Here is an 18,933-nt window from a genome sequence, read left to right on the forward strand (position 1 = left end):
AAGAGAATATTAAGGATGGAGTGCTTTCCTTGGTTTTGGGGTTTCTGGAGTTGGCTGCTTAATATGATTAGACCCCAAAATGCTAAGGACTCTACTTCTAACAGTATGGAGAACACTGATAGACCTTGGTGTGAACTGTTTAGAGAGTTATGCAAAATAAACGCATTTGACACTCCTGATTCATCACTCCTGAGAGGCAAGGAGTTTAGTGACTCTATACATAATACCTTTGACCATATGTGGAGAACCAAGGAACATAATAAAGCTGGTTGTTTGCTCGTAAATTCAGTGGACAAAGTGATGAAAGAAAATGATGAACGCAGGGATTCTATTTCCCAGCTTCAGAAGCAGATACTGAACCTCAAATCTGCTAAGATTGCCCTGAGTGAGAGTGTTCTCTTTTGTAGAGAAAGAGCTGAAATTGTGGAAAAACAGACACAAGCTCTTATGATGCAAGTGGCTGATCTGCAATGAAAGGTGCATGCACAGCCTTGCCAGGTGTCTACTGTTAAAGCGAGGGCATTGATTGGAAAAGAATGGGACCCTGAAATTTGGAATAGGGGTGTATGAGAGGACCCTGATGAAGCTGGGGACACTGAGTTTGTAAACTCTGATGAATTTTTTTTGCCAGAAGAAACAGCCTCCCCATCCCCAGTAGTGGCAATATCCCCTCCCAACCCAAGCTGACATCAGCCTTTCCACCTTTGTCTGAGGAGATAAACCCTGTGCTGCCTGAAGCAACAGTGATGGCCTCCCCTGAGGTAGTTTCCAAGCAAAATAATGTTGATTCTCCTTAGGAGCCACCCCAACACCGCTGTTTGGTTCTAGACCTATAACTAAAGTCCTGGCAGGCCCCTAGAGATGAGGTTGAGAGTGTGACACATGAGGAGGTTCACTACAATTGAAAAGAACTGTTTAAGTTTTCTAACTTATATAAACAGTAATTTGGAGAACAGACATGGGAATGGATATTAAGGGTGTGGGATAATGGTGGAAGGAACATAGAGTTGGATCAGGCTAAATTTATTGATTTAGGCCCACTAAGTAGGGATTCTGCATTTAAAGTTGCAACCTAGGGAGACAAAACATTCTAATAGTTTATTTGCTTGGTTAGCTAAAATATGGATTAAAAGATGGTCCACTGTGAGCAAGCTGGAAATACCTGATCTCCCTTGGTTTAATGTAGAGGAAGAGATCCAAAGGCTTAGAGAGACTGGGATAGTGGAGTGGATTAGTCACTTCAGACCTACTAATCTCAGCTGGCAGGGTCCAGAAGATATACTCTTGACCAATACCTTGCAAAATAGATTTGTGAGGGCAGCACCTGCATCTTTGAAGATCCCTGTAATTGCTCTTCTCTATATGTCAGATCTAACAATGGGAACCACAGTCACTCAACCATAAAATTTAAATACATTGGGAATAATTGAATCCCAAGATGGCAGGGGCCAAGTGGAGGCACTCAACTGTCAATGGCAAGGTGGGCATAGCTACCAGAATGGACAGCAGAGGCAAAGTGGCAATCAGAATAGTCTGACTTGTGTAGAGCTCTGGCACTGTCTAATTAATCAAAGTGTTCCTAGAAGTGAAATTGATAAGAAGCCTACTGCATTCCTACTTAATTTATATAAGGAGAAAACTTCTAGGTCGAATGGACAAAAGACTAATGTGAATTATAAACACAGAGAATCATGGCCCCTCAATCAATTTCCAGACTTGACCCAGTTTACAGACCCAGAACCACTTGAATGAAGGGGAGGATGGGTCCCCTTGAGGAAGGACCCCACTACATTACTGACAATTTATGCAGTGAATCTTTCTCCCATCCTTCCCCAAGGATACCTCCCACCTTCACCAGGGTAACTGTGCACTAGGGAAAGGGAAATGATGAGACATTTTGGGGACTACTGGACACTGGCTCTGAGCTGACATTGATTCCAGGGGTCCCAAAACATCATTGAGGTCCTCCAGTTAAAGTAGTGGCTGATGGAGGTCAGGTAATTAATGGAGTTTTAGCTCAGGTTCAACTTACAGTGGGTCCAGTGGGTCCCTGGACTCATCCTATGCTCATTTCCCCAGTGCCAGAATGCATAATTAGCATAGACATATTTAGCAGGTGGCAGAATCCCCATACTGGCTCCCTGACTGGTAGAGTTAGGGCTGTTATGGTGGGAAAGGCCAAATGGAAGCCATTAAAGCTGTCTTTACCTAGAAAAATAGTAATTCAAAAACAGTATCATATTCCTGGAGGGACTGCAGAGATTAGTGCCACCATCAAGAACTTGAAAGGCTCAGGGGTGGTGATTCCCACCACATGCCCGTTCAACTCTCCCATTTGGCCTGTGCAGAAGAAAGATAGGTCATGGAGAATGAAAGTGGTTTATCATATGCTTAACCAAGTGGTGACTCCAGTTGCAGCTGCTGTATCAGATGAGATTTCATTGCTTGAGCAAATTAACACATCTGGTACCTGGTATGTAGCCACTGACTTGGAAAATGCCTTTTCCTCTATTCCTGTCCATAACGGCCACCAGAAGCAATTTGCCTTCAGCTGGCAAGGCCAGCAATATACTTTTACTGTCCTACCTCAGGGATATATCAACTCTCCAGGTTTGTGTCATAATCTTATTTGGAGAGACATTGATCGCTTTTCACTTCCGTGAGATATCACACTGGTCCATTACATTGACGGTATTATGCTGATTGGATCCAGTGAGCAACAAGTAGCAAACACACTGGACTTATTTGTGAGACATTTGCATGCCAGAAGATGGGAAATAAATTCAACTAAAACTCAGGGACCTTATACCTCAGTAAAATTTCTAGGAGTCCAGTGGGGTGGGGCCTGTTGAGATATTCCTTCTAAGGTGAAGGATAAGTTGCTGCATTTGGCCCCTCCTACAGCCAAGAAAGAGGCACAATGCCTAGTGGGCCTATTTGGGTGGTGAAGGCAACACATTCCTCATTTGTGTGTGTTACTCTGGCCCATTTTTTGAGTGACCTGAAAGGCTGCCAGTTTTGAGTGGGGTTCAGAACAGAAGGCTCTGCAACAGGTCCAGGCTGCTGTGCAAGTTGCTCTGCCACTTGGGCCATATAACCCAGCAGATCCAATGGTGCTTGATGTGTCAGTGGCAGATAGGGATGCTGTTCAGAGCCTTTGGCAGGCGCCCACAGGTCAATCACAGTGGAGACCTCTAGGATTTTGAAGCAAGGCCCTGCCATCTTCTGCAGATTACTACTCTTCTTTTGAGAGACAGCTCTTGGCCTGTTACTAGGCTTTGGTGGAAACTGAACGTTTGACTTTGGGTCATCAAGTCACCATGTGAACTGAACTGCCTACCATGAACTGGGTATTTTCTGACCCATCTAGCCATAAAGTGGGTCATACAAAGAAGCATTCTACCATCAAATGGAAGTGATATATACATGGCAGGGCTCGAGCAGGTCCTGAAGGTACAAGTAAGATACATGAAGAAGTAGCTCAAATGCCCATGGTCTCCACTCCAGCCACCCTGCCTTCTCTCCCCCAGCCTACACCGATGACTTCATGGGGAGTTCCCTGTGATCAGTTGACAGAGGAAAATAAGACTAGGGCTTAGTCCACAGATGGTTCTGCATGATATGCAGGCACCACCTGAAAGTGGACAGCTGCAGCACTACAGCCCCTTTCTAGGACATTCCTGAAGCACAGCGGTGAAGGGAAATCTTCCCAGTGGGCAGAAGTTTGAGCAGTGCACCTGGTTGCCCACTGTGCATGGAAGGAGAAATGACCAGATGTGCAATTATATACTAATTCATGGGCTGTAGCCAATGGTTTGGCTGGATGGTCAGGGACTTAGAAGAAGCATGATTGGAAAATTGGTGACAAAGAAATTTGGGGAAGAAGTATGTGGATGGACCTTTGTGAGTGGTCAAAAACTGTTAAGATATTTGTATCCATGTGAATGCTCACCAACAGGTGACCTCAGCAGAAGAAAGTTTTAATAATTAAGTGGATAGGATGACCCGTTCTGTGGACACCACTCAGCCTCTTTCCCCAGCCACCCCTGTCATCGCCCAATGGGCCCATGAACAAAGTGGCCACAGTGGCAGGGATGGAGGTTATGCATGGGCTCAGCAACATGGACTTCCACTTATCAAGGCTGACCTGGCTATAGCTACTGCTGAGTGCCCAATTTGCCAGCAGCAGAAACCAACACTGGGTCCTCGATATGGCACAATTCCTTGGGTTGATCAGCCAGCTTCCTGGTGGCAGGTTGATTATATTGGGGCTCTTCCATCATGGAAAGGGCAGAGGTTTGTCCTCAGTGGAATGGACACTTATTCCGGATATAGGTTTGCCTATCCTGTGTGCAATGCTTCTGCCAAGACTACCATCTGTGAACTCACGGAATGCCTTATCCACTGTCATGGTATTCCACACAGCATTGCCTCTGACCAAGGTACTCACTTTACAGCTAAAGAAGTGTGGCAGTGGGCTCATACTCATGGAATTCACCAGTCTTACCAAGTCTCCCATCATCCTGAAGCAGCTGGACTGATAGAATGGCGGAATGGCCTTTTGAAATCACAATTACAACACCAACTAGGTGACAATACTTTGCAGGGCTGGGGCAAAGTTCTCCAGAAGGCTGTGTATGCTCTGAATTGGCATCCAATATACAGTACTGTTTCTCCCATAGCCAGGATTCACGGGTCCAGAAATCAACGGGTGGAAGTGGAAGTGGCACCACTCACCATCAACCCTAGTGATCCACTAGCAAAATTTTTGCGTCCTGTTCCCGCAACATTACATTCTGCTGGCCTAGAGGTCTTAGTTCCAGAGGGAAGAACGATGCCACCAGGAGCAGGAGACATGAGAATGATTCAATTAAACTGGAAGATTGCCACTTGGACACCTTTGGGTCCTCCTACCTGTAAGTCAACAGGCTAAGAAGGGAGTTACAATGTTGGCTGGTGTGATTGACCTGGACTATCAATATCAAATCAGTCTTCTACTGCATAATGGAGGTAAGGAAGAGTATGCATGGAATACAGGAGATCCATTAGGGCATCTCTTAATATTACCATGCCCTGTGAGTAAGGTCAATGGGAAACTACAACAGCCCAATCCAGGCAGGACTACGAATGACCCAGACGCTTTAGGAATGAAGGTTTGGGTCACTCTACCAGGAAAAATACCTACAACCTGCTGAGGTGCTATTGAAGGCAAAGGGAATATAGAATGGGTAGTAGAAGAAGGTAGTCATCAATATCAGCTATGATCACATGACCAGCTGCAGAAATGAGGACTGTAATTGTTGCGAGTACTTTCTCCCTCTTTTGTTAAAAACATGTTTGTGCATGTATACACTTGTACTAAGAAAATATCTTCATTTTATTTCCTTTCTCCTTTATCACGTGACATAAGATTTATTGACTTCACATCAGCATTTAAGTATCGTTAACTTTATGTAATAGTATTTGGGTTGAGGATTGATGTGTTTCTGCTAGTATGAAGGATAGTTGTATTATGTTAGGCATAATTATGACCTTATTACTGTCTTTACTTGAAGATTATGTATGATCTCAGGAGATGTGTAGGGGTTCAAATTGACAAGGGGCGGACTTGTGATGGTTAATACCGAGTGTCAGCCTGATTGGATTGAAGGATCAATACTTTGTATCCTTCAATCCAATCCAATCCAAAGTATTGTTGCCAATCTTCCTCCACTAGAATATATCATCCCTCTGTTGCCTGATTTACTCCACTGCTGTGTCTCTAATTCCTAACAAATAGTGCCTGGCATATATTTGGTGCTCGAAAATATTTGATGATTGGATCATCTGAGAAGCCATGATATTTTATTCCTTTTAGGTTCTTTTTACTTCAAAGTCTACAAGACAGTCAGTTAATCTACTCCCTGAGTCTCTGCTTTCTGACACTCCCTGCCTTATCAAGATTTCAGAAATACTCCTGGTTCCTGGTCAAATACAGTTAATACTCTTAGTAGTGTACATATGTGTCTTGCACCCTTTTAAACACTTTGTATGTATTCACTCTTTTAATTGTTACAATCAGTCTGTGAAGAAATAATGCAATTATCCTCATGTTGCAGCTGAGGAAACTGAGGCACAATGTGGTAAAGTGACAGCATTGGATATGAACGCAGGCAATTAGGCTTTGGAGTTTGTGTTTCTAATCACTAGACCAACTGCCTCTCCAATGGTTATAGCACCTACCTCTTTATTTGGGAATGGCTCAATTTATGAAATTCTAGTGCATTACAGAAGGGAGTCTTGGCTAAGACATATGGGGAAGAAGCCCGCCCTGCACATTGTTAATAAATCATATTAATAATGAGCATGGTTTATTTATCCACAACATCATGAATGCACAAGCAGATCAACCATAGATGGGATTAGATCAAACAAAGAGCTCCAGCCCTGCCCTGGAGGGCTAATAATCTAGAGGTGTAAAATCTATTCTCTAGGCTAAAAAGTGAAAACAACCAGGCTTAGGGAACAATGGAGAACTATCACCCTTCTGGATCAGAAAATGGTAGCTTCAATCACTCTGCATGATGAAAGAAAAAATGGCTTACAATAAACAGATATTTTTATGCCACAAAAAATCACATGGAAATGCTCTTCCAATGGCCTTCTCTTTCCTGACCAGGGGTACCCCTGCTGGTTGCTGCTAACGGGCTTCAGTTGCCCCTAGTATCATTAGAAGTTTCTACAAGTGCCCTAAAGCCTGAAGCCCTTGATGACTTTGTGTGACCTGTGCCCTGAGAGATGCTTACATATATGTTAGGAGGACAAATTTTGGAGCCAGACACTACTTATTCCTAATTAACCTGATTAATTAATGTTGTAGAATCTCAGTTTCCTCATCTATAAACTATATACTTCGTAAGCTGGTGTGATAATGTGATATAATAAGAAATTATATTTATTTGGGTTCTTCCCCCAACTCTTGATATAAATATCTTGAAACTCTTATGAATAGGGGCCCTACGAGAATCTTTTGTTATATTTGGTCTTTGACACCCCCACCAGCCCAGTTTTTGACATAGAGCTCCTAACGCTTTTATAATTTTCTGAGTTATAGGAACCTCTGACACAAAGTTTCTACATCTCTTGAAAACTTTCAGTTGATAAAAGTATCTTCTGTTTTATTTGGTGACTCTTGATGGGCATCTGGATAACCTTGGGATGAAGGCTGGTTGCCAGGAAAACAAACTGTGATTAGATGGTTAAATCTTTTAGTTCTATTCTTCAGCCTCTGGGGAGAGGAAAGGGGTTGAATGTTGAGTTGATCACCAATGACCAACAATGTAATCGATCATGCCTGCATAGTGAAGCCTCCACAAAAACCTCTCCAGGACTTGAAGAGTTTCAGGGTTGCTGGAGGTGCTTGGAGGTGAAGGCAGGGAAGATCTTCCCCTGCAACCCTCTGCACCAATACCTTGCCCTATCCATCTCTTCATTTGGCTGTTTGTCAGTATCCTTCCTTTGTAATATCCTTTATATATAAACTGGCAAATCTTAAATGTATCCCTGAGTTTTGTGAGCCAATCTAGCATATTAAACAAACCCAAGGAGGGAGTAGGGGGGAACCCTGATTTATAGCCAGTAAGAAATATAGGTGAAAATCTATTACTTGTGATTGGTATCTAATGAAGGGGGTCAGCCTTATTGGACTGAACCCTTACCCTGTGGGATCTGACATGAACTCCATGTATAGAATGTCAAAATTGAATTTAATTATATGACACTAGTTGGTCTCTGCTGGAAAATTTGTTGCTGGTAGGGAGAAATCCTCACACAATTTGGTGACCAGAACTGAAGTAGTGTGTTGATAGACTACACTCAGATTTCAGTCAGTCAGAGCTTCTGTCACTAGCCTGAAAGCTGCCTTATAAGGGCAAACTTATGCCAGAACAACAGAAAGGATCTCTAAGACCTCTAGTTCCCAAGAGGGTACTCAACATGAGGGAAGGACAAAATCAGGATAGACCACTGCCTAGCACATAGTAAGCACTCTATGTGTTGTATATGTATACACATAACTCTTTTTTCTGAAATAAAGCATCAGGCTCTGTGAAGGACAAATAACTTGCACTACCAGCAGATCATGAGACTTTAGCCCTGGGGATTCAGCCTTTGCACTTGTTTTCTCACCCATATGGTAATACCCACCTTGTAATTACTGAGCAGTCACCTGGTGTCAGATGATGTCAGCTCTGTGTCATGCAGTCTCCAGTAGGAAACAGACAGCAAGTTCCATTAGAACAGTTCATGAGAAGCTCTAATAAAAGGATACTCATATAGATGTGGGCGAAGTGTAGGGAACATAGAAGCAATTGAGTAATACCTCTAGTTAATAAGAGTGGGGCCATTATCATCTTAGAGTGAAGTAGGAGAGAAGGAGCTATTATCAAAACCTGCCGGAGTCAGTTCTGAGCAGAGGCTATCTTGATAAGAGTTTGATCTTAGTTAGAAGGATGTGGCCATGCTGCAGGGTGACCTCAAATGAAGGTGTCCAGGAGAGGCCACAATATCATTCTCCTCCCCTTGTGACCTCATGCTAGGGCTCTGCTGTGGCCGAACCTAACCTGAAGCCAGATGTCAAAAGAGCGCCTTGCTGTAATCTATATTAGTCAAGGTAGAGAAAGGTGGGTTTCTATGTTTCTGCATAGATAGAGCTCTTTGCATGGATTACCTATTTAATTCTTACAATCTCCTTGTAAGATAATTATTATTCCAGTTTGTCAGAACACTGACTTTTAAGTAGTAAACAATTTACTATATATGTTTTTTGTATATATACACACATACATATATTTCCACATATTTATATAATGTTTATATTTTTATTTTTGTTTTAAAAGTTTGATGTGTTTATTGTAGAAAATTTGGAAATACAGATCCCTCTCTCCAAAAAGAAAGTAATAATCAAATAACTTTATCATCATAGATCACCTCTATTAACATATTTTCACATCTATTTTATATATATTTATATATATTTTATATTTAATATGGCACATTTTAACTTCATTTTATTACAGTCATCTTAATTCATTTCATTTCATTTATGAAAATATATGAAGTTTAAATGTGTCAGACACTATTCTATGCATTTTATAAATATTAACTCAATAAATTCTCATAACACTCTTATGAGGGTAGGTATCATTATTATGCCAATCATACAGATTAAAGAGGTTAGATAATTTGTCCGGAGTCACATATCTAGTGAATGGTGAACTTTATATTCAAATATAGGAAATTGGATTGGTATTTGGCTCTTATTCTTGATCATTCTGATCTACTGACTCTCACATACACATACATTGCAAACTTGGAATCATTCCAGTTCTCTGTGTTTTATTTTTATCTAACTGTATGTCTTCAGCATGCATTCACATAGCAGTTCTTTTTCTTGATCATCCTAAATGTAACTAGGTATGGAAATAAGTATTTCAGCAAGGAAAGAATATGTCAGTAAAAAGCTGCTAAAAAATCATGTAGAAAAAAATGTACCCCCAACACACACACACACACACACACACACACACACACACACTCAGGAAACCAAAGGACAAATGTTAATATCACTAGTCAAGTATTGAATCATTTGACATGTAGAGTGACCTTCACAGGGGTCACTTAAATAAGACTCAGTGTGTTTAATGGCTGTATGTTTCATTATTTGACAGGGCCATAGATAATTCATTGGCAACTAGTTAACTGTCACATATGCAATTTGATATGGGGATTTGATATGTATAAGAGGCTTTGAGGATTGAGGGACATGTAAAATGATTCCACTAAACTCTCTTGCTGACAGTATAGTTGTGGAGGCAAGATATATATGCATAGAAAAATGTTATGGACTGAATATTTGTATCCCCCTAAAATTTATGTCAAACTTCTAATTCCCAATGTGATGGTACTTGGGGATGAGAATGTTGGAAACTAATTAAGGTTGGATGAGGTCATGAGGATGGGGCCCTCATGATGGGATTAGTGCCCTTATGGGAAGAGACACCAGAGGGCTTGCTCTGCCCACCTCCCCCAGGACTCAACCTGCATAAAAAAATGTCATGTGAGCATACAACAAGATGGTGGCTGCATATAAGCTAAAAGAAGAGGCCTAAGAATGAAACCTTCCTTGCCAACACCTTGCTCTTGGACTTCCCAGACTTCAGAACTGTGAGAAATAAGTTTCTGTTGTTTAAGTCATCTAGTCTATGGTATTTTCTTATGGCAGCCTGAGCTGACTAATATAAGTAAGATACAATTTTTAAAAGTAGTTCAAGACAGGAAGTGCCTAGCACTAAGTGAAGAATATAAATGTTTTGGGGGCAGGAGGGGTCTGAGTAGCTTTGGTGGTAGAAGAAGACTCCCAGGGCTTGGTGGGATTGGGGTGGGGGAACAGGCTGCAGACTCACAAGCAAGAGTACTCAAGGATCATGCAGATTTGAACATGCCTACTCATAATTCATATGATTGATCTGAGCTAACAGAACTCTTAGGGCTCTGTATTTATACTTCTCTCTGACATACTTGTCTCCCCTTCTTCATCTAGTTAATGCCTCTTCAGCCTCAAGACAGTTTAAATGTTTCATCCTCAAGAAAGCCTTTGCTGACTCCCAGGTTTGGTTGTGATACCCAGTTACAGAATTCCTTGAACTTTTCCTTTATGGCAGTTTCCATAATGATATTTAAATAATTAATTTGCATAAGTTTTTATTAATGCTTGTCTACTTCACTGGACTTCAAGATCTATAAGTACCCAAATTGGGCTTTTTAATGTCCCATTGTGGTCCCAAATTCTGGCACAGTCTTTGTAGGCATTAGGTGCCCAATATTTGTTTGTTGATTGACTAAATGGACTCTGCCCACAGGAGAGTCCTTCCTTGCTGTAGCAGTGACTTATTTTAAAGACTGAGTCTTTTTTTAGGTCAGAGTTAAGAACCATATATATAATCAAAGGAATATTTTGTGGTCTCCCAGGCCATGTTTTAAATGTAAGCTGATTGGCTCAGATCGACTACAGTCTCTTTGGAACTTCAACTTGCTTCTGATTTATATAAATATGAGAGGATGAAAGCTCAGGGTCAGATGACAGAATAGATTGAGTAGAATCGATGGCCAGATAATTTCTGTAAGAGACCAGGGGTGTGGTTCAGCCATTCCTTCAAACTTTTGAAACTTCAATTCATAACAGGCTGAGAACAATTTCTGTTGTTATTTTTTAAAGGTTTCACTTAAAAATGTGAAGAAAATTGACTAAACTGCAAAACTTTTGACTAGAGCCCTTTCCAAGTATCGGAGATAAAACAAACTTAACTATATTTCTTTTTTGGGGTATTGAGCTCCTTAACTGTTTAGGAAAGGGAGGTGGAAGTGCTAAGCCAGGGATGTTTCTTCCTTTTGTGTTAGGTTGTCTGTGAGAATCCTTTGACTACACTCAGGTACCCCAATTTTCAACTTCCTATGGTATCATATGTGTGGGAGAAAAGGCAAGATCTGTTTTTAAAACACTTGTTTAACAAAGAGTTCAGAAATCCTCCTTCTAATAGCTTTGAAGTTAGCTACTTCTGACCTCTTTCAGGACAGTTTCCATCTTTCTGAGATTACCCTGGCAGTGACATTCCTAACTTAGACTCCCAGGTCTCCAGTCCCTCTCCTCCACCTGCCTTTGCAGAGCATGTGGCCATCCCATTTAGATCATGAAGACTGGAGAGCTTGACATAGTCACAGCCACTTTTTCCTTTGGACATTGTGGCGACCGCAAGACCCATGGCGTTAACAAGACATCTTCAACCAGGCCCTGTGGTTGCAGGATCTAATAGTGGCCAAACTAATACATCAATGGCCAAATGATCAAGACCAAGACCCTGTATATTCACGAGTTCATAATGCTCAGATAACTTTTCTAATACAAAAATCCCTTCCAAGATCTGGATTACTCTCACAATCTGGATGGTGAACCGTTTCTCTAAAAAATATGCCATGAATAAATATAACTCAAAGCCATCTCACATGTCTAAATTCTAGAGCACTTCCCTTTTCTACTGGTCACGTATTCTACTTATTCTATCTAAAATTCAGCTGGGAAAGAGAAGGTAATATTTTAAAAAGCTGACAGGAACCATCTAGATTTCTTAATACCCATATATTAAGTTGATGTGCTTTATGTATATAATCTCTCTGATCTTGACAGTATATTCTTACTCCATACAAAATTTTAACAAGTGTAGGAGTATGGTGTCCCAGCTCATAGTATGTTAGAAACAATATATTAGAAAGGACAAACATATTAGGATCATTAAGAGGTCACAACATGTGGTCATATTGTGATAAAGAATGAACAGAAATGTGGAAAGGTAGACACAAGAACTACAAATAAACACCTTAGTGCCTGGGGCCATTTTGTATGTGGGCAAGTGGCCCTCTCCACTCATGCTGGGAAGCAGAACATCTATATTACAACACGGCAGAGCAATAGGATGTTCATAGTGTTGACCCCGGATCATCAAGCAAAAAGTAAAGTGGGAAATTTATAACAAGTAACCCCTGCTCGAGCCACAGCAAATAATTCAAAGCACTTTAGAAACATTTTCAAGTAAAGTAGTTCAAATAAAACACATTGTAATGCTCTAATAGATAAGTTATGGTTACCTGGAAAATGTATTTATTTGAAACATCTTATTTTGTGATAAAGTCAAATAAATGAGGTGTCTTATGTGGTGAGCACTGAAGAGCACAGATAATGCAATTTTGATTTCATAGACAAACTGAAATATTCATGAGATCATATTTTCTCAAATGACATTTAATAATAGTATATTGTCTCTCTTCCTAACATGGTTGGAATTGGGGTTGGGGAGGAAGAGACACACACACACACAAAAAGGGGCTCTGTCCTATCAACAACATATTTTGCACCTGACTAGTTACAAATATTCCATTGGGAAGCTGTAGGGAAGATAAATTCTCCAACCTGTGTAAACTTCATTCTGATCAACAACAGACTGAAGTAAGTCAGTCAGCAAATGTTTTCGGTGGAGTAGAGGAATCTCATTTAAACAACCAAAAGTAGGGGAAGAAAGTCTTAGCATCCTAAAAAGCCTGGCTCTTTGTATATCAGTATTATATCCAGCAGACAGAAAGGTACTCAAATCATGTTTGTATTTATTCAGATTTTTCTTGTTTCCTTTTTTTTTTTTTAGGAGACACCAAGGATATTTTCTTTTCCTTTGTTATTAGATTTGTCTTTGTCTGAATTCTTGGGTACTATGGAGGTAAATGCTTTGAAATTACCCAGAGAGAAGTAGATTAATGGTTTTGTTTTTCAAATATCTTAGTAAAAGATTTGAAAATTATTATTTGTGAGGTTGTAAGTAGATACTTAATGAAGCACAGCAAATTGAATATCCCTTCCAGACACACTTAATTAGCACCATGGACCAAAGGCCCACAAAATAAAACTATTCTAAGCCAAAGTCAGAAATCCTCAGGGGTCCTTACTTACCTCTGCTTCCCAAATTTGACTCATGGGAATGACCCATGTTGTCTAAACACATTGCTTTGAGTTTGCTCTCTATCTCACAGCCTATGGTGGAGACTATGAAGTGCTGGTGGGACTTGGGCAATGTCTCATCTATCACCAGTTTGGGGAACTTAGCTAAGGTTACTCAGAAACCCAAAGTTTCAGTAATCAGATATTTTTAATAAATTATCTATTTCAGGGCAATAAGTATCTCTTGTAATGGGAAAAACGAGAGTTAGTGATGACAGCCTGGGTCACTTTAAGAAATCCTTAGGACTTCTATGGCAAATATTTGCTGATGGAAGAAAGATCTTCCCACTCAGAAATGTTCCACTCCACTCCTATCTGTTCTGCGCCATAGGTCTTTTATACCTCTGTGCCACGAATTCAGTAGGTGCTTGTTAAATTAGGTCCAATTCTCTACTGGTAAAAATGGATTCCCCATACATCAGTTATTTTCCTAACTCAGACTTCATTGATGAGGACCCATTTCTTTTTCCATACCTGATTCTCCTGCTTTGGGAGTGAGTGGGCTCTTGGAATCCAGTCCTAGTATGGTTCTATGTAACAGGAAAGACCATCTTCTTTCTACTCCAAGTCAATGACTGTATGGTTCTGGTTTTAAACTTGAAGAATCGTGTACTATCTCCAGCTGTGCCCTGATGATTTCTACCCATGAATAATGGGAGATTATGGTTTAAAATGGTGAATGGCAATAACAACAGTAATTTTTAAAAGATGTTATAGTTTTTAAAGCACTTTTGTGTGCATGATCTATTGTGAATTTCAAAACAATCTTGTGCAGAAAGTGGTACAAGGATTAATTTTTTTCATCCTTATTTTACAGATGAAGAAGCTGAAGGAGAGTGACTTACCCAAAGTCACACACCTAGGAACTGGAAGGACTGAGGCCTTCTGGGTCCATGCATTCTACTTGTGGCTGCTGCCTCTCTTGGCCATCCCAGAGCATCATGTGATGCTGTGGTATAACAACAGCAGCGACAACAACAAGAAATCAATGTTGTCTCTTGTATGTGTAGGTTATATGGATACCATGAAAGGCCAGTTCAAATCCATCATCTTGTACTTCATGTGACAATGGCAGTCAGGTTCATGACTCGCCAAATGTCATGCCCAGGGTTGGGTTCCAGCACATGCTGAGGTTTGAGGGAGTGGGTGGATGAGCACAAAGAACACTTGGAGGGCCACAGGCAGGTGAAGGATGATTTTATTCAGCAGCAGCTCTCATCAACAGCTTTCTCACACTGTCTGCCCTGTCTCGGCTTCTTGAGCCAGTGGGTCCCACATACAGCTGTGCGGCCAGCTCTCCCCTGACTTCAGGGTTAGCAGCTTAACTCTTTCTCTCTCTGGGCACAAGTGAGCCGAGCTGTATCCTGGCTCCCCTCTGTCCATCTGCAAAGATGGACAGCTTTGGCTCTCTCTCTTTCTCTGGGCACCAGCACTCCTGCACAGTGTCAACAGGACAATTACACCTTTTACAGACAATAGTGGCATAGAGCCAAGTGATGAGCCTTCATTATATTATGGCTATGGCAGTGAGCTTCTCTATGTTATGTCTACGTGGCTATGATAACAAGTGGAGTTATATGCTTGCGCTCTAAACTCACTGAGTCACTCTGGTTGTTTACCTTGGCCTATTCCTTGACCAAAACAGCCATGTTACTTACACAGACATTTCCAAGTTCTTTGGAATTTGTGAGTAATGAAGCCTTGGAAAGAGATAAAACCAATGGGTCCTTCTGGCAATGAAGTCGTTGACCTGATTAGCACCAGGCTGTATCTAATGGAGAGCACAATCATGTGTAATGAATAGATTAAGCTGCTTTCATTAAAAGGTAGAGAAACTAAGAAAATGCCTATAAATGCATATTATCCCACATTAAAAATAAGTATGTTATCTCTGATGAAATAAGTGAGTTTATTCAAGTCTTTCTTTTGGAACACAAATTCTAGAATGAAACTGGCAAAAGTGAGGCCAGTGATGGAGTGCTGCTGGGACCCCTGCTGCACCACACAGGTTAGCACACATTTCAAAGGAATCATAACTTCCACACTCCTGTGGTCCTGCTAGCTCAATTAGAGGGCCAGCCTGGCCTTCTTTATCATGCCCTGTGGGAATACCCTTTGATATTGCTAAGGATCCTAGAGCCTAGTGACAGAACAGAATGAAAAGCTGACTCCAGGAGAGCTGTGATTGTATTTGATCTCTGAGTTGGGTCACAGTGAAAGCAGACACCTGTCTGTGAGGATAGTCTCATGCTAACTGAATCTATCAGTCTGGGCCAGGCTAACTGCAGCCAAATGCAGGCGTTTACCTAAGCTAACCCTTGAATGACTGGCTGTATACCAGCAATGACTATATTCACTGAGCCTGGAGTTCCAGATAATCATAATCTGCGGTCTGCTTTCAGAAGCAGGTTTGTTCAGGTTCTATATTCAGACTTCTTGCTGTAACTGTTACAGAAAACAAGAGAACCTGTCTAACAGACCCCCACACCTGAATCAGAGGAAAAAAAAACATAGGAATGCTTCAACCCCAGCCATTCTTATCCTCACCACCACTTCTCACTTAGATCCTGAGAGTGCTAGCCTTTTCTGTTACTGTCTATTTTAACTGAGACAAGAAATTAAGATGGAGGAAGATGGAGAGATGAATAAAATGGGATGCAGAAGGCAGAAGGAGACATGGATAATGAGGCAGGTTTCTGAGTGGCTGTTATGCCTGGGGCAAAAAAAATATTAAAACCCCATGAAAAATAAAAGATTTCTTTGTCTCCTTTGTGACCTTAGACAACCAATTTCCTTCAGTAGTTAAAGACTGTAGCATAATGTGATGAACAATATTACTGAGAACAACCAGCTTCTCAAGTGTTGCCTGATGGAAAGGCAAAGTAGACATCTATTAGTCAGCTTCAAGGCATGCTTTCCCCTCCTCCTGTACTAGCAAATGGCCATTGCGGTATATACAGAGCCAAGTCCCTCTGAATTTCCACCGTATACACACAGCCAGCCTCCCTCTGAGGTTCCACAGTATGAACAGAGCCACCTTCCCTCTGAGATTCCACAGTATATACAGAGGCACTTTCTCTCTGAGGTTTCACAGTTTATCCAGAGCCCTGCACCCCACTCTAAGGTTCCACAATATATACAAAGCCAGCTTCCCTTTGAGGTTCCATAGTATATGCAGAGCCATTCTCCCTCTGAGGTATCACAGTATATGCAGAGCTACCCTCCCTTTGAGATTCCACAGTACATGCAGAGCCAGCCTCCCTCTGAGGTTCCACAATATATACAGAGCCAACCTCCCTTTGAGGTACCACAGTGTATGCAGAGCTAGTCTCCCTCCACGGTAGAGAACAATAATGATACATAATAAGGAAAAAAGGAATAAGCTAAATTAGATGCAATTCCTATCTCTATTTGGTACAATTTTTCAGAAGCAAGAAAAAGATTGAAATGTGAGAAGTGGAGAGACAATGTGTCTGTCCCATAAAAAGTTAAGAAAACCATAACATCATAACCATTTTTGGTATGAAGCAAGTGTTCAGAATCCTTATAAATATGACATAATGTTCAATGTTTGGCCTTAGAAAAGAAACTCATATAAAAAGCTACTAGAGGAAAACAACAAATTGAAGCCCATTTTAACATAAATTTATGAAAAATTATAGTGTCTAGTCTCTAAAAAGGGAACTTCAGAAATCTTTTTGGATTTCAAGGATTAGTTTTGCTTAAATCAAATGGCATTAGTGATGGTCCAATTATATTATTTAGAGCAACCATCAGGAGATCAGGAAGACCGCCTTCAAATATGGTCTATAAGTTTTTGGGAACATTTGCTTTTGTAGCAATGCACACTGCTATGTGATCCACATGGGCATATGGGTTGTTTTTATTTTCAAAATATAGTACTCTGTGAGGACAGAACTGAAGGAAGAAATTATTTTCTCTAGTTAATGCCTCAGGTTGGAGACCTTCCTTAATCTGGCATTGTTGCTGGCAGGATTGCCTAGAAACATAACGTATGACTCACAAGTACATATGGCAATCATATTTAAAACAAGACCTGGGTATGAAGTTCCATTTTTACCTACTGTGCCATTTGCACTAACGAAGGTTTCACAAAAAAGACCTATTCAGCCTGGGTGGTTCTGGCCACACCTAAGGGAGGAATGAGACATCTGTTAATTGGAAGTCATGTTATTGGGTTACCTTAATGAAAACAGGAAAAAGAATCATGGTATTATATTTTTCCAAATATTAAAAAAATAGAAAAATATCAGGTCACTGTTGCCTACTGACATCAATTTTTTTTAAACTACGCTATGTTAGAATTAGAAGGGCTTGGGCTCAAGATAAAGTGGGACCTGAGAAAAGCCTGGGTTCAGAGGGGACCTCTGGGCATCATCAAGGCTCAGAAACTATAGGGGCACATCACTGCCAGTGGAGCTGGAGCAAGGATGTCCTAGGGTACGGAAATACCCTAGGCTATGTTTGAACATGCAGAGGCCAGGTAAACATCAACATGTTTCTGGAGATGGAATGATGGGAGGAGGAAGGCACTGATTTTCTGGGAAAGCCATTAATGAGATCCATGTGGGGCCTTGCATACTCTATAAATAGTCAGTATCCTTCCCAAGGTTACACCTCAATGGTTGTTGCCTTTTTTCTCTGTGCTTTTATTTTGCAACTGTCCCCCAAATACAGGAAGGATTACATCTGAGCCAATGGAGACCTTCCAGCCCAACTTGACATCAGAGCTGGGATTAGGGTGAGATGAGTAAGGTGTCATGCACATGCAGGGTCAGATTCTGTTTGTATTAAAAACTTTGATATTTTCTTCATCATGGATTTTGGGTCATTGCTTTTTCAAAAATATCACATAAATATTGTTTATCTTAATAACCTATTTTTTTACCCATCTTAAATTTTGAGCCTGAGGTGAGTGCCTCTCTTGCCTCACCCTGTTCCCATGATTTGGCTCTTGACTTGTCCTAGGATATGATTTCCACAGTAACAGACTAAACCAGTGATCCCATGGGTGCTCACGGAGTTTAGGGAATTGTACCTTCTAGTGATATGGAAGAAACACTTTCTGCCCCAGGACCTAGGAGAGATGGTAAGAAGTCAGCAAACTTCCATGGCTTGGGTTTTTATTAAGGATTGGCCATCTCTTCACAGGCACTTTTATACATGCAGTGTAGTTAAAATCAGTATAATTTCTTTAAAAGTAGAAACCAAACTCAGTCATGTTTTGATTTAGTACTGAAAATAAATGAGAATCCATTGCTCCTGGACTGAAATGAATCCAGCCATTTTTATCATCCTCTATTTGCTTGGCAATGAAAAAGACTTTTTGAAAC

At 40.8% G+C, this 18,933-nt stretch overlaps 1 protein-coding gene across 1 annotated transcript; it reads left to right on the forward strand.

Annotated features, from left to right (window-relative positions):
• Positions 1-3,479: 3,479 nt before the first annotated feature.
• On the forward strand, positions 3,480-5,024 carry LOC129144140 (uncharacterized protein K02A2.6-like). The gene has a single exon (XM_054685361.1). The coding sequence runs from the start codon at positions 4,001-4,003 to the stop codon at positions 4,931-4,933; it is 933 nt and encodes a 310-aa protein (XP_054541336.1). The 5' UTR covers positions 3,480-4,000; the 3' UTR covers positions 4,934-5,024.
• Positions 5,025-18,933: the final 13,909 nt, after the last annotated feature.

Source organism: Pan troglodytes, chromosome 4 (genome assembly GCF_028858775.2).
Source record: "Pan troglodytes isolate AG18354 chromosome 4, NHGRI_mPanTro3-v2.0_pri, whole genome shotgun sequence".
Lineage (NCBI taxonomy): Eukaryota > Metazoa > Chordata > Mammalia > Primates > Hominidae > Pan > Pan troglodytes.

Excerpts from the sequence above, each read along its gene's own strand:
- LOC129144140 (XM_054685361.1), top strand. The coding sequence starts at position 4,001 with ATGACCCGTTCTGTGGACACCACTCAGCCTCTTTCCCCAGCCACCCCT.